The sequence below is a fragment of the Oxyura jamaicensis genome, chromosome 1 (assembly GCF_011077185.1).
Source record: "Oxyura jamaicensis isolate SHBP4307 breed ruddy duck chromosome 1, BPBGC_Ojam_1.0, whole genome shotgun sequence".
In the NCBI taxonomy this organism is placed as follows: Eukaryota; Metazoa; Chordata; class Aves; order Anseriformes; family Anatidae; genus Oxyura; species Oxyura jamaicensis.
This window is the reverse complement of record NC_048893.1, coordinates 163112463-163129946: the sequence shown is the minus strand read 5'-3', so window position 1 is coordinate 163129946 and position 17484 is coordinate 163112463. Positions and strand designations below refer to the sequence as shown.

Here is a 17484-nt window from a genome sequence, read left to right as displayed (position 1 = left end):
TTTTACATTAACTACAGAAAAATTATCATTACCAAAACAAGATACTAGGTGATACTAGATTTGACTACAAAAATTTTATCTAGCCCTGTATCCTGCTCCAAAGTAATCTCTTGAACTTGTTTAGGGAGGAATGCTGGAAAGGATAAAAATCTGCTTCCACCAGTTTATACACCCCATTTCCAGTAGTCTGTGCTGGTGATAATAATGATTTATTTAAAGGGAATTATTACTATGTCATTTATAATGATAAGAATAACTGCTTCTTGGGTAATCTTGGATATTTTTTGTTGCTATACAGAACTGTTCAGACACAAAATGTATATAAATACATATCCTGTAGTGAAAATAGTTACATCCAAGACTGGAATTCTGGCTTCTTCTCATTTTGTATAGTATCAACTACTTTACAGGCATATTGTCTTACACTGTCAAAAAACATCTAGTATCTATACAAAGGCTAAACTAAATACATTTTGAATCATTGCACGGTTTAAATGTTTTCACTATAAGTACTTTGAAAGTGATTGCAGTAAATGAGAAGGAGACATATGTTGCTTTCTGAATTAAAATGTCATCATGGCTGACACATTGTAGATGTGACTACAGCAGTCAAAGCCAGAATTAGCAAGCCCTTACTGTGTAGCTGCTCACAGAAGAGATATTATCCTACTTTCACTGGTTGATGAGACATCCTACAGCCTTAGGAATCACTAATTGGAATATTTACAAAGGAAGGAAACAGTACAGTAAATAAGCAACACTGTAGAACATATAGTAGTGGCAGTGACAGTGTTCCCCCAAATGGAAAAAATAAAAATAAAAAATCAGATATCTCGCCAGAAAAAGTAATATTTGACTTGTGTTAACAAGTAAAAGACAGACATTGATACAGGTTGCCTTGTGCTGAAGATCCCATTTATCTAATGGGCTTTGACCTGTGTGTGACAGAGTGCATATATTTCTATGCTGTAGTTTTTTAAGTGTATTTGGGTTTTTCATAGGATATCTCTCAACTTACTAGGGCTATGGTACACTTCTCCCATTTTACTCATGCTTCCATTAAGATGTGAAACTTTCTTTGAGACATGACATTTGCTATTTGAAAAACTAATGTCAGGTAAAGCGTTCTAAGTATTTTTCTATCTTTAATTGAAGAATAAATTCTCAAAGTAATTAGAATCTGACCTTATTTGTTTCTCTCCTATTTGACTCTGCTCATTTTAAAGAATAATCTACTATTTTTCTTTGTTTTATACAGAAGTATCCACTATTAAAGATAGTCATCCTCATTAAATTTTCTTTACTGTATACCATTATTAAGTGCTCAAAACCATTCCTCTTTGGTCTGTCTCTTTTACCAGTGCAATGTCATCATTAGAATGATACGTATAAAAGAAGCAGATAGTGCACAGTGCTGAAAATAACATTGTCAATTATTTCACTATCCTAGGCAAAATAAAGGACTATCACATGCTCTTTCTTGACATAGAACTTTGAGCAAAATTAATTTTACCTAATTTTAACCAGTGAAAGCGTATGTGTCTAATTCAAACTAGTCAGTGATATTTCCTTTGCTGTAAACAGGAAAGGAAAGAAGTTTCACAATGTAATTGATACCACCTACCTGTCCGAGAGCAAGATGTAGGAATCTCTTTCTTTATTTAAATAAAAGGGTTTTATAGTATTAGTTTAAATTAGGTGCTTAATTTCTATATGGCAAAATGCAAGTAAGGTCAGAGGGGTCCTCTAAAAAAGGGATATATGATTGAAGGGTTGTGAAACACAGAAGTAGATAAGGATGTGAAGAATAACTGGGCCATTTTAGAAAACTTCTTTAAAGGTGTAAGTAATGAAATTGTACTGACTAAAATAGGCCAGTTGTGGACAAAGGGATGATTCATTGCACAGTTGTGATAATTGTTAACAGTAGTATGTATTCTTATAAGTTTAAAAGGGAAATTAATGATGTGGCAGACCTACTCTTTAATAGGTCAAGGCATGAAATAGAATTACATTGCTTACTTACAGGTAGAATGTTAGTTAAATGTATAATGATATTGGTCGTGAATCCAGGAGTTCTCAGGGTTCCGTAACTCAGTGGTTCACAGGAAAATAAACTATAACTCTATCTTTGAAAAAAAATATTTATCTGACTTGTCATGGTCTGTGTTAAACACAAAACTAGCCCCAGAGGTTAACTGCCCCTTGTGAAGTAATCAGACAATATTAAAGGGTAAGACATATATAAATAAAAAAGAAGAGCAATAAAGGAAGATGGGAACAAGCTCATAATGCAAATAGTTATGTAAGTCACTATAAGCTGCTTTAACTTTACTACCAATGTTTTAGAAAATTGTACTTATATAAGTGTATATTATATATAATATATATATGGCTTACTATATACTATATATAACATATATACTTTATATCATCCTAATAATATAATGAAATTATAAAGAATTATTTAAGAAGTATATATATCTACAGTGAGTTTTTTTTCAAGAAGAACCTTAGCTATTACTTCTATAAACATGTGTTGGAACTGCTGCATTATACAAGGCAGTTGTATAAATACAATATTACTATTACCTTTATATTTATGACATACAGTTTACCTAAATATGCAATGCATGACTCTATCACATAAGAACAAAAATGAATTCATAACACCTTGCAGCGTCTTAAATTTGATAAAAGTTGTGTTTGTATTAAGTAGCTATTCCTTTTCATAATGATCACAACCTGACAAAGCTCACAACTACACCTTCTGCATTTATAACTGTGCTGTGCATTACTGATATGTTGGAACAAGTCAAAACAAACAAACAAACAACAAACACAAACAAACAACAAACACAAACAAACAAATAACACACATACACAAGAAAAAGGCACGTTTGTTATAAATCTCATAAAGATCCTATGCAGAATCAGGATTTGGCAGGGTGCAAAATATCCTGTGTAGCAGTCAGCAGAAACATAACATGAGCATAGGAGAAAAGTTTTGATCAAACACAGGTGCATGATGGAAAATTAGGTTTCCAGAGAAAATATATTTCAGGCATTTATGTTTGCTTAATGAAGATACCTCTGTTCTTCTGCTCCACAGCCAACTGTTTTTCAAGTGTTTCCCTCAGTTCTCGTTCCCTGAAGAGCTCCATCTTCAGCTCTGTCTTTTCCAGTTGGACCTGTTTCTCTTGAGCTCTGGCATTGTCTATAGCAACCTTTAGTAGACCCTGTTCAAAGATAAAGATATTTTAATGTTTAAAGAATGTTAGAACAGCTGACATAATAAACAACTTCTGTTATTTATCTTTGATTAGTCATGTGAGATTTTACAAATGAAATAGTCCTGTTACTGGGTCAAATCCTCACAATTATCAACAGCAAATTTTTACTAGAGTTAATTTTAAAAGGTGGACAAAAATCTGTAAAAAGTAGGAAGTCAAGCTTTCACAGATGACACAAACTGGTATTTAACTATACATATAACTCATGTGAAAAGTTATAGGGGTGGTTTATTCTTCATAAGAGATTAAAAAAAAAAAAAAACAACAAACAACAACAACAAAAAAAAACAACACTATATTAGCAACTTGCCCCTAACCAAAACAAAAATCTGTTCTGTAGAAAAAGAACTTGCAGTCTAACTATTTATCACCCACAGAATTCAGTCTCTAGTACTAATGAAGCCCCTTATTGTTGTTAGTTATTATGCGTTATATTATTTCCAAGGAAGATTACATTATTGGGATACTAAGCAGAGGACACCCACAAAGCTGGAAGATCTCTCTGTCTTAAAAAGTCCATTCCTGATCTTGTACAATTATTATCTCACAGCAGAGGGCGAAACATAATTGTCTCTTATTTTCTTGACCTGGGATGGTCAGAAAAAAATCTACCTTTTTTGTTGTTATTGTATCAGGAAATAATGATTCAGCCTATATTATTTTTTTCTTGAGAATTCAACTCCACAATTCCACAAATCTTTTCACAGGAAACAGACACAACCTAGCATAGCTAATAACTAGTTAGTTAGGACACTGAGATAAGCTATGAAAAAGAGGAGAGAAAATAGGATGGATAGAAATAAATAAATATGGACAGAAAATAATTCAATATTCCAGCCGTTTGGCTGTCAGGCTCTTGGGTCTACTCCTCAATCTCTTCTCTTGAAGATATCACAATGTAGTAGATAATTAAGCATGGCTATGCATGATCCTGTAAGGATATGAACCTAACTATACTATATCTTAGGCAAGTCTCTTGACAGCTTACCTCCATAGAGCTAATTAGACTCAACAGAGATTTAATTACTGAAATAAAGCAAAATAATGCCAACAAAAGAGACTGAGAGGTCTCTAGCAAGTATGTTAGCGAAGCATTCAGCACTCAAGACCTGGCCTCAGAACCAGGTACCACAGATTTAAGTCATGTCCACCATCTAGCAATTTCCTTCACCACTCAGGCACACTTCCTAAATTAGATTCTGGGTTTCAAGCTTTTTTCACTAAAATTCTTTGAAATATTCCCCAAAAGAACAAGTGAGAATTAGGATACTTTAAAATGAAAAAAAAAAAAAAAAAAAAAAAAAAAAGCATTCTTCATGTGTTAGTCTGCACATTTCTCCTGCTAGCCTTCCTAATGTTAATGACTGCTTTGAAATCTGCATCCTTCTAACACTTCTTTTAATTCTGTTTTCAGGGCCTATTATTTTCAGTACTCCTTATCCTCATTCTTAACTATTTTTTTTGCCTCAAGTGTTGTCTCATGCAGAGCTTAATTCTTTGCAGCTCTATTACACTTCAATCTATGAAGTCCACAGAAGCAGAAAGAACTAAACACCTTCCAACTTCAAGGTCCATATGGTCACTTAAATGATATACACTACAGAAGTATAGAACCGCATTTGAAAATATGTAACAACAGGAACTCAACAGATGTGCTTACAAATATATTTCAAGTTTTAGCAATTTTCCTTAAAAGAAAAATAAGCTTTTCTAAAATATCCAAACACAAAGGTATTTTTTGGTGAATGCTAAACCTCGGTGACTACTAAAGAAAATTGCCTAAAGAGAAATACAAAGTTCTGTAGACATATACAAAGCAAAATATACTTTAAAACATTTTTAAAGTCATTGTAATATATTTTTTTTAGTGTTTCTGTTCACTTGAAATCAACTTCCCCCACCCCATTTACCTATGCTTACAACCATCATAAACTGTTTTATATAATGGATGCTTCTGAAATACTGTGAAATTCAGGTAGGAGTTATTAATGTTTGTTTCTGGTTTATGCTTGAACTCTAGTATATTTTAATCTCCAACTCATCACTTACTAGATAAAACATGTGATTCACCCAAATCACTAATAAACTAGATCAAGTGAAATTATAAAATTATATGAAGGGTAGTTGTTGATGAAAAATATAGTGTCAAATAATTTTAAAGCTACAAACATCCTCCTCCAAAATTCTTGCAATTCATCACATTTAACAATAAAATTGACCTGCTGAAATAACTGCCATCTTTACTCAATTCAACTACATTCTTATACATGTTTCTTCTTTGTCAGGAACAAACGATTAGAAACAAATGAAAGAGATCATTACTTCAAGTGTCCTTTTAGATCACCCCAATTAAAACTTCAGTTTAGTTGTATTTTAATTCTAAGATACCAAATTCTAATTTTCTGCTCTGATTGCTCTTGTTGACTTATCTTTGAAAGATGTACTCTCAGTGCAAAGCCTAGAATTATTTAGCAAGCTGCCAATGTTGGCACCACTTAATGTGTTGATTGGTTGTATTATCAGTAGCAGTTTAAAATAAATTACTATTAAATTATTATTGTCTTTGGCTGACAAAACACAATATTTTGGTGTTCTTTAAATATGAAACAATCATTATGAATAAACATGGAAAATAATGCTAGTGTGGCATTGATGTGCGTAACTTTATACTAAGAATTGCTGCAAAGTATGAAGCTGCTAAAAGCATATTACATTTTCTACACCATACTTCCTCCTCCAACTTTTCCTTTTTTAAAAAAAAAAAAATGCTGCTAACATCGCTAATGGTATACATTACCTATTGCTGCTGATTATGTCTGAAAAATATTAGCTTTCTGAAGCCAAAAAACACTAGGGACTACTTATAAGCTACACAAAATTAAGTTTCATTTTTAGAAGTTAAATCGTTGTACATCAGTAGGTGTCCAATTTGAAAAAAAAGTCTGCATGAGAGCCAAACTGATGCATATGCAAAAGTGATGCTGTTGCCAATGACATCTCTAATGCAAAAATACTGGAAACATTCAATATCTCCCTGTATTTAATGCAGAAGGGGCTGAGAAAATCAACTAAAAATTAGAGCATCTAAAAATCATCAGTGCCCCTTGGAACAGGAATAGCAATTTCAGAGTTGCATGAAATTCTATTAATTCTCCCAGTGGATCATCTGTAAAAGATTATACAAAATGCAGTACGTCCAACTTGTATTTGCTATGGCTAATCCTCTAACCTGATATTAAATCAATATGCTGCCAATGACAATGGGAAAAGCAGTGCAACACAGGGCATTAACAAAAGGAAAATATTTCCCTTTAGGGAAGGTCAGATGTTACGGAGGCTGGATAACGATGATTGTAGTGAACATGCTCAGGTTCCAGATTTGTTTTTAATACAGTATCTGGAGCCAGGCTTTAAACATGGGATGGTATTCTTCCTCTCTCTGTCACTGTTAATATATATATTTTTTATTTGAGTGTAATGTAACATGTTGACATTTTTTCCCTGGAAATTTATAGCCAAATCTGATTTTGGTTTGTTTATTTCATTTACTTGTTCTGATATTTTTCACTGATAAATTCTCCAGAAGTGTTCTAAATAAAAAATTAAGTTGATGTATGGTTGCTATTTCTTCCCATTCACTACCTAATACATATCTCCAATATTTCTGAAAGCAGCATCTTGTTAGGACATTCTACTGATCCCTTAGAAATTAAACATTAAAGATATCTCAGCCTTAAAGCCGGTATTATCAATCACTATTAAACAACAACAACAACAATAATAATAACAATAAATGACTAAAATAATGTGTAGTATATTTTCAAATGGTAGGTAAAAAAAAAAAAAAGTTTTATAGAAGCTTTTTCTAATTCTAGTTTCATCTACTGTGTGTTACAGGTAATAAACTTCAGTTAGCTACATAGTTAAGTGTGACTTAAAAATGGCCTTATTAGTTAATCCAGTGGTCTGCCTAGAAGACCCTACTTTGTTTCCAGCAATTGATGGAGTGAAGTGAGTGAAAAAGGAAAACTAAAAGAATAAGGCATGAATGTAGAGAAGCTTTTCTCATCAAATCTCCCCGCTTCCAGAGATTGTAGCTCAGGGGCTTCCTTTGCAGTATTAGCTATTCCTGGTGAAAACACTTGTAAATAACACTACTTCTCTTTTAGGTAGGAAATTGCATATAATTTGTGTGATCTCATTATTGTTGGGAAAATAAAAAATTAAAAAAAAAATGTACATTATATATTGTATTAACTTTCTTCCACAGGTAAAATTCTGCAATTTGTAACTGAGTGCTAACTTAGTAACATAAGCTAAGATAGGACAGCTTGACTATCTCTACAGATAACTCTAGGAAGATATTTTTGTAATATCTCATATTGAATATCTTCATCACAAGTAAAGGCATATTGTACAAATATGATATGATATTTTCCATTAACATTTTCTATGAGGGATAAATTTCTCTTGAATTTTAGCAGAAGACAAAAAAAAAATAGAATTAAAACTGTGATTTTTACTTTATCCAGTGTTTGTAATATTTTTCCCTTGTGTATTTAGTTGTAGATGGAAAGAGTACAGGAGACTCACAGCAATAAAGCTAGATGTTTGCTTTGTTTTCATAAGGGAATTTAGTTGATAATCATGCATTTCTTTTATTAATATCAATGGGATCTCTTTAAAAAAAAAAAAAAAGAAAAATTAAAAGCAAATTGTATCAACACAATGCAGTCTTGATAGAGAAATGTAGCTAATGGTGAAACTGATTCATCTGTTACATATTAATATAAATTTAGCTCATGGCCAAGACTGAATATTCAGATTCTAAAAGCCTAAAATAACATCACTATTACCCAGGAATATTGCAGTATCATGAAAGGCTGTGGCTGTAACAGACTTTGCCATACTTGGGCTGTGACTTAAAAAGGTGAGAGGTATGAAAACATCTTTAACCTTCTCACTAGTACCCACATAGAATTTTGTTGTGACCGCCTTCCATCACCCTTCACTCACTCTGCAGCTGCACATAGACTTCCAGAATTTAATCTGGAAGAAATCAACAAATATACATTGGGAAGGAAAAGATATCACTTAATTTAAGCTCTCTCAATAAGAAAATATTGCCCCCATCTAATTTATTTTATTTGTGTCTATTTGATTATACTTTGTTACAGTCAATTATTTATATCTCAGCAATCTCAGTAAGACTTATGTCTTCGTTGTTCTGGATTCTGCATATTGTGATTATCTCCCCTTTAAATATACAAATAATTAAATATTAAATATATTTTTAACAAAACAAGTATTTATTAAGTCCTGATTTTGGCAGGGATAGAATTAATTTTCCTTCTAGTAGCTGGTATGTTGTTCTGTTTTGCATTTAGGATGTGAATAATGTTGATAGCACACTGACATTTTAGTTGTTGTTAACCAGTGCTTACAGAGAGCCAAGTACTTTTCAGCTTCTCACACTGCCCTTCCAGAGAGGAAGCTGGGGGTGTGCAAGAAGCTGTGAAGGGACACACCTAAGACAGCTGACCCAAATTGGCCAAAAGGATATCCCATATCATATGATGTGATGCTGAACAATAAAACTGGGGGGAGTTGGATGGGGGAGGCAGAGGGAGAGAGGAACACCATTACTCGAGGTGGACATCAGCTGGCTGGTGGTGAGCAATTGCATTGTACATTGCTTCTTCATTTGTTTGTTTTAACATTTGTTGTTGTTGTTATTGCTTTTATTTGTAGGGTTCTACCCCCTCCCCCCCCCCCCCCTTTATTTTTCTTTTCATACTAAACCATCCTTATCTCAATCCATGAGTTCTTTCACTTTCCTTTTCAGTCTTCTCCCCATCCCACTGTGGGGTGCAGAGTAAGCAAATGGCTGTGTGGTGATTAGCTGTCAGCTGGGTTAAACCACAACAGGTATTTACGTAGGAGTAAAAAAATAAATGTTTATGATATTAAAAGACATCTGATGACAGCTATAGCAAACAGACTTGTCTAACATTAGCCTAGAATTATAGATTACTGATTAGGCATTTTTCATTTACCTTTAATATGGATGGAAAACACAGACTTACCTAGCATTTAGTGGACAATTTTAAAGAATAACTCAGACTTCTAAAATGGAAGTAAATGGACTAAGACACCAAGCTCAAGTGACAGCCATCATCTAACTTCAACACTTTCAAGACTTTTGGCACATTTTGTTTTCAAATATCAGAAGTGTTCACAGATTTTCTACTACGTACCCAAAAGCACTATCCCCATGGTCAGATTTAGGATTCCCCTCACCCTGACAAAGTTCAATACTAGATTTTATGTTGTCCATATTTTAAACCAGGACAGACATTACAGCTTCTGGAGACACCCATGTTCTCTATTATATGTCCTTCCTCTCACACAACTGAGTAAACACAGTGTATCATAACAAAGGTATCTACCATTACATCCATGTAGATTTGTGTAGACAGAAGTTACTTGTCTATTTATTCATGTGATCCTCATAATACTAAAATATAGGCATCCTCCATTACTGCATTTGGCAGGTCACCTAACGAAGATGTGCATTTCACAGGCAGACATATACCCATCCTATGAAAGGATACATCTGTATTTTGGTCACATGGGATCTTAGGAAAAAGTGAATGGTGTTTAGCAAAACTACTCATCTAGACCTTGGCTAGATTTGCTCAATATCTTACTCAAAAGCACCTCAATGATAGAGGCAGGGAACAAACAGTAGGCCAGATGATCTTTTCTAGAAAGTCAGATATGGTGCATTGCTGGTAACCTCTGTCATTAGTGTAAGTAGAGAGAACAAGAGAATTGGAACTGGAACAAGAGAATTGTGAGGGAGCTTACTGCTCCATGTCTTCGTTGAATCCACATCTCTGCACTGAAAAGGATGCAAAATTAACCTGGTCCAAAGGAAAATAAAGAGAAATTGACTCATGTACTTGAGGCATCATGAATTTCAGGTGGTGCTTATGTGTTTCCTAACAAAGTCACAAATGATGTTACAAACACTGGCCATAGTACAAAATTCTCTTGTTCCAAAAATCCTGTAAAGGAGTTTGAAATTGTAGTCAAATATGTAAAATTCACTTCTGCAAGTGTGTATCAAAGGGCATAGTTCACCTGTTTGTCTGAGGTAGCCTCCTCTCATTACAAAAAACACTGAAAATTGAAACCATTTTTAGGTTAAAAAAAACTGTCATTGTTATGCACAAGTTATTGTAACAGACTCTACTGTTTTAAAGAGAATACTTAACTATTTCTACACAGTTTGGAAAATAATTATCTCTATATATAATTATGTTTATAATGTCTGTCTATATAGAGAGAGAAAAAAATGTTTTTTTTTTTAAAGTAGTCCTGATGAAAATGAAATGTATGGGGGAAAAAAAAAAAAAAAAAAAAAAAGATGTCTTGTTAGTACCAGAAAGAATTCCCAGAGATCTGTGGGAATGATGTAGTGAGACATGGGGACAAACTGAAAAAATCCAAAGGGTTTTAAAACCCACCTGTTTACTCTGACTGGTGATTTGTCATGATATGGAAACTCAAAGCAATGAGCAGAAGTAGAAAAATAAAAACAACAAATAAAATAAAAATGGAGTTATGATCTTGCCTTTTGTTTTATCTCTTCAACGTATGAGATTAGTTTAAGAAAAAGAAAAAAAAAAAAAAAAAAAAAAGCAATGCCTGAATTTCACATTCACATTTTCTGTAAGTCAAAACTGAATGCATTCTTGGCAAATTAATCCTAGTCATTTTATAGTACCACAGCACTTTCATATTCAGTCACAAGATTAGCTAACCTGTTGATGCTGAATGCTCTGCTCATTAGGTTGCTGTCTAGAGACATTGAGTGCACACATTTGTCAAAAAAAATTACTAGGAACTTTCCTGTACATGCATGCATAGCTAAAACATTACACACTTTACTAACTGTCTTTCTTCCTCTGGAGAATAAATAAATAAATAAATCTTTACAGATTGCAGCAGACCTGTCAGAATAATGCTATATTTGGCAGAATTATCTTGTTTTATGATTTTAATATTTAATATCCTAAAAGCACAATCACAAATGTGTTCTATCAGATTAGGCCAATACAACAATATTCAATTGCTATAAATTTCTATAAATTCTTAAATGCCATGTTTTTTTTTGCTTTTGTTCGTTTGTTTGTTTTATGATCAGATCTCAAAGTATCACTAATGAAAAGATCACATATTTGTTTCATAAAACTAGTCTGAAGTGTCATAAACTTGAAGGAGATTACTTAAAAAAAGTAAAATGAACAGGATTTGGTCCTACTTTGTATAGTGTATGCTGAATATAATAGAATTGATTTGATGCATTTGCAGGAATGAGCAGGAAAAGTATTGTAAAAAAATACATTAGAAGTTAGAATCTGCACAAACAAAGCTTATCTATAATGAATACAACATGGCTGCATTATTTCCTGCACTATCATTTGGCTTCTGCATGCAACATACAACCATATTGTTGCAAAAATTCCATCTGGAGAACACATGATCATTGAATTTGTAGACAAAAAAAGATCTTCATTCTAATATGAAACACTAACATCTTGGCTTCATGCTCCACGCAAACGTACACCTTGAACAATATTTAAATCAGACTGTACTGTACACTCAATAGACATGCTGACTACCCATAGGAAATCAGCAGAAAAAAAATGTAATACCCTTTGAAGTCTACTCTTTGAAGACAGTACTTTAAGTTAAATGAGCTTATTTATAAAAGAAGTGCTTTTTTTTGTGAATACTTCTATGGGAGACACATTTCAAATAGCTTTAACTATCATTTCCACCTTGGCACTCCAGAAATTTAAAATAACTATTTATTAAAGAAATATTTCTCTGCTTAGTTAATGAGATAAACAGTAAGATACATTTCATTAGCCTGTAATAAAAAGAGCATTTAAGATAAATGTTGTTAAACACACCAATGTCATTTTCACTGAATGCTCTGCTGTGGTTTAATACACAATCTATTTTTATGTACTGTATCTGACAGCTTCTAAATTCATTTATTTGTTGTGATTCCTTTAAATCTTAAATTACTAGAAAGTTTCAGTAAATTAGTTGATCCAAATAATCTTATGAACTGATTAGGCAAGAACAGTTGTATTAATTTAGAAAAAACTGAAAAACTGGCTCCTCTCCTTCCCTTTCAGCTGCTCTACAGAAAGGCCTACCTGGATGTTAGTCAGAAGGGTCTCTATGGAGGACAATCCATCCGGGAATAGAAATGGAGATGGAAAACCTGGAGGTAGTGGTTGCCCATGCCCAGTTAGAGAAAGTTTGTCCAGGCTGTCTCTTGCGGTTGGTGTGGAGAGTGGGGTCTCATCTGTATGTGATTGAAACAAAAATATAGAACAAGTTACGCTTGTCTGTTTTTATTAGACCTCAGTAATGGCTTCCCTAGTGGTTTCCAGAACATTTATTGCAAATTGGTTCCTGCTATCAGGAGAAAATGCTTTCTGCTGAATTTTCTTTAATGAAAAAGCTGTGGAGATACAACAAGATAACATTAATGAGTAACTTTATAAGCCTTTTAAATGCAGTCTCTAATGAGACTGAGTTTACAGTGCCATAGAATCTTTTTAAAACAAATATTATCTCACATATACTTGTGATAATATATTCAGGCTGACTTTATGGGCACCTTCCCAATTATCTCATTTTAGTTCGTGTTCTATTTGGACTAACATTAGAACATTTTCTAGCATGACATGTATTTTTTATAGGAGAAGTATTTGAATACAAGGCTTCCCACACAATTAACCCTTCCCACTCTTAATGTTTTCATTTACATATCAGAAGATTCTGCAACACAGAGAAAATCTACAGATCTTCAATGCATTTTTAATCAAGAAAGTATACCTGATTCCCACAATGAAAACATACTCTGAACAACAAATGATATTAACAGCACGGTTAAAATTACTGCCTTTTCTTATTTTTTTAAAAAACAGCAACAACAAAAAACAACAAACAAACAAACAAACAAACAAACATTTCCAACAATTAGTGCTCAATTCCTTAGTGAGATCATCATAACAATCAGATAAGATCAGCTGTCACATCACAACAGGAAAAACTCCCCCAGCTTGAAGACCACGAAGATTAACATGTCACAGATAATCTGTGAATGGATCATAAAGTGCAGAAAAAAAATAGAGACTTCAATACACTTTTTTTTCTTCCTTTTTTTTTTTTTTTTATTTGAAATATTTTGAGACTACTGTTGATATGATATGGTATAGAAATTTAGGTCAACTTCTTTGCACTAGATGTTAATCTGAATTCTTCAAAAGGAAAACTATCTATACATATATGTAGATACATGTATCTCTACATATTTTTCTTACCAAGGGCACAGTCATTAACTGACACATATTCATCTATCTCAATAAAATTCAAAGGCATTAGAATGTATTCTTTATATTATACATAACTCTGCACACCTGTTTGACTACAGAATAGTTTGCCAGATGTGCACTATACAAAAGTCTTGATATTATTTTCCTAAAAAGAACTCTCTCTTCAAATGAGGCGATGTATTTTCTAAAGTGGAAATAGTCTAAGGACAGGAAAATTTAAATCCATTGCAACAGAGGTTTAAAGTTTAAGTTTCAACAGTCCCAGGACAGACCAAAAAAACTGTAATTCCAAGTCCCAGTTCATTCCAACAGTCCATTTCCAGAAACACTCCACACAGAAGCAATCTCTGGCAACCCTTTTTAGGTGCAGTCGTCTTGCCCCATCTCTTTGTCAACACAGTTGTGCTGGCCAGCACTGAATGGTGCTAGAGTAAAAGCATCACCCATAATATCCCTGCACAGAAATGCTGAAAAAGGCTTCTGGGCTTGTCCCACTTAGCTCTTTCTGCAGTTAGTGGAAAGAAGCATACAGCATTTTAAGGCACTAATCCATCTGATCTATTATAGTCATCATGTGGATGTATCAAAAGGCAAATCTTCCTCTAGAAGAGCCTGTTGACTTTATGAGGAGCACAAGCTGACATGCTTTTATAGAAAGATCTATATTCGGTGAGATCAGTCATACCATGGAAACAGTTCTTCCTAATTCACAGTGCCTCAGGTTGAGAGTAGCCTACAAGAAGAGTAAAAGCCCATTTTATGTCCTTTATTTTTTAGAATGTGTAGAATAATTATTGTTTTCTTGCAAAGTCTTAATTCAAAAGTTAACAAGAAAAGCTTTGTGAAACAAATTGATATTGACCAAGGAAAGCTTCAATGCATTCAGAGTCATAAAAAGATCTTTTCAGCTATGTTTTACCAAATATTCCAGTCAAGTCCCAGATTCCTATGAAAAACTGGCTGTAGATGACTGAACCAATAACTTACAGAGATTCAAAGCAGGATCTGAAAAATGTACTCTATAAATCCATCCTCTGTCTTCATGCTACCCCACAACAACACAGATATCTCTGTAGTCATTTTAAAGAAACATATTGAAATTTGGCCCCAAAAATGAATTTTATTTTCTTCACAAAATTTAAAATATTATAGATTTATTCACCACATTAGAAAAAAATGGATAAATAAGTCAGGTATTCCCAGGTGTTGGAAACTGGTTTACTATTCTCAAATTATCCTGCTGGTTCACATTCTCTAATCTTATTCTGATGTGAAGAATCATTACCAATTCTTTTTTTCCCAAGTTGTTGTCAGAAAACTTAAGCAAAAAAAATGGTTAGGCAATGGATCGATAAACACTGCACAATACTATTTCTGTTTGCTGCAAATATGGCTTTCCCAAATGTTTCCTATACAATGTTAAAAGAAAAAAAAAATCCCAATTAAGGTATTGGTTTTGCATGATATAGGAAGAATACTATACATCATTGAATTGATTCATGAAAATGCAAAAGTATGCCATACGTTTGTCATAGAAATGGGCCAAAAATCTCTCATCCCTTCTGAAAAAAAAATTAGAATCTTGCTAATATTTTAGGTCTCAAACTGTCAAAATATTTTAAAACATACTAGATAAAATTCGTCTACTTAAAAAATCCATAGATTTTAATATGCTTAAAAACTGTGCTGTTCCATGCAATTGTTGATATACAGAAAGCTGCTAACACAGGCATTATTAGAGAACTTAGACAAGGGGTTATATTTTCTATTGCATACTTTAAATATAAATATATGTTGTTTACTGTACTTTGCACATACTCAAGGCATGTTTGCAGAGGTTTTCTTAACAATGTCTGGCACCATTTTTTATCTTGCTATTTTCCAATAGGCAAAATAACTCAAAAAAGTTAAAGTTATGCAGAATGGTATGAGCTCAAAATAACATCCAAACTCTTATGTTATAATAAATAACAGAAACAAATTTACACTGATGGGTATGACTAGAGAGCTGAACTTACTATGAACTTATTTAATGAAACTTAAACTCGGAAGAAAAAAAGTCAGACTAATGTGACTTTGTTTTCTTGATGTCCCATGTGAACTAAACTTTGAGTGTGAGTATGTTTGAAACAGAGCAAATGTACATATTATACACAGGAAGTATGGATATTTGTGGATGTGAGATAAAAAATGATTGAGGGAATCTTGAAAAAATGCATTAAAAAAAAAAAAAAAACATTGTAAACACAGCCAATTAAAACATAACCACATATCTTAGTAGAAAAATAAAATGAGCTCTTGACATTAAAGCATTTAAAAATCTTCCATTACTGAAGAAGTTACCTTTTCTCAATACAGTGCTATATCTTTGCTTCCAAATAATCATTAACCTAGAATCTTTTAAACTGTTATAAAAGAAATACTAATTGTCCTTAACCTACTAGTGGAACAACACTGCAGAAATGATAAGCCCTTGCTGAGAGACAGAGATCTGGCATTTTTAGTCTGAATACATCAAAGAAAGCATATGAAGACAAGTCAGGGCAAGAGGGGAATGGGGGTCAATCTGCTACCCCATTGTCAGAGCTGGGAGCATAACAGTATTAGAACAAAGAAGTGTCCAGGCCTGCCTTGGCTTGTGCTGAGAACTGAGATGTTATAAATTTAAAATAAATAACTAAATAAATGCAAATACACAACTGAGCTTAAGACAAGCTGTTACTGGAACCTCTATAGTATCTGAACAGAGATGAATCTGTGCCTTGATGTAAGAACTAAATCACCATAATACGCAAGTCTGAAAACAACACATATCTTTAAAATATTTGCAAAAGCTACATCTACTAAACCCATTGTTCCTCATTTTCAAAAAATCACCTAGTTTTTTTTTCAAACCAGATTTAATCTGTGAACAGCAGCTGGTTTGGGCCAAATACATCTAGGGTTTTTCACTATATTTAGTTTGTTGCCATTCTATTTTGTTCTTTCACTAGATAATATGGAAAAAGACATCCTGGAAGCTGTGACAGCTATTTAAACAATAATGGATGAATAGATGTAGCCATTCTGTTTTCTGTGTTCTTAAAAGCAAGTAGAATAAGTTCAGACTGGTCACCAATCAAACTGGAGAATGTTGATATTGCCAGGATTTGAAAGCAAGAGATAATGGCTGGCTCAAAATATACTTTCATATTACTGTCTTTCTGTAATCATTTAATGGCTCTTTGTAATGCATCTTTATGTTTTTTTTTTTTTGTTGTTGTTCTCTGTAAAATAATTCAAATATATTTGTTTCTAAAACAGACCTATTCTTAGCATTTGAATGATGAAAGAGGATCCTATTTTCACTTTTTACTGTCATAAATCTGGTAAATATATTTTTGTGGAAACAATATATTTCATTTTGCAAACTATGACTTTGGTTTACATTGTTGAATATCCCTTAATAAAAAGTTTTTTCTATAAGTCTGTACTTCACCTTCCTCAGAGTTAGAGCTTTTAGGTTTGAGAAGCTCTTTTATTTTAATTCATCTGTAACTGTTGATTTATATTGTGAAAGAAGAGGGATCCCACGTTTACTTCAGATAGAGCAAGCAAGCAAGCAAGCAAAAGAGAGAGAAAGAAAGAAAGAAAGAAAGAAAGAAAGAAAGAAAGAAAGAAAGAAAGAAAGAAAGAAAGAAAGAAAGAAAGAAAGAAAGAAAGAAAGAAAGAAAGAAAGAAAGAAAAAGAAAGAAAGAAAGAAAGAAAGAAAGAAAGAAAGAAAGAAA

The 17484-nt window shown here is 32.9% G+C and overlaps 1 protein-coding gene across 8 annotated transcripts in view; it reads right to left on the bottom strand.

Annotated features, from left to right (window-relative positions):
- DACH1 (dachshund family transcription factor 1) overlaps positions 1–17484 on the bottom strand; it is a 386987-nt gene that overhangs the window by 42467 nt on the left and 327036 nt on the right. For all 8 annotated transcript variants that reach the window (XM_035320813.1, XM_035320794.1, XM_035320822.1 and 5 more), the window contains 2 exons: positions 12530–12681; positions 3092–3239 (listed from right to left, as the gene is read on the bottom strand). In XM_035320813.1, coding sequence (XP_035176704.1) covers positions 3092–3239; positions 12530–12681 — 300 coding nt within the window. The remainder of the gene's footprint in view (positions 1–3091; positions 3240–12529; positions 12682–17484) is intronic.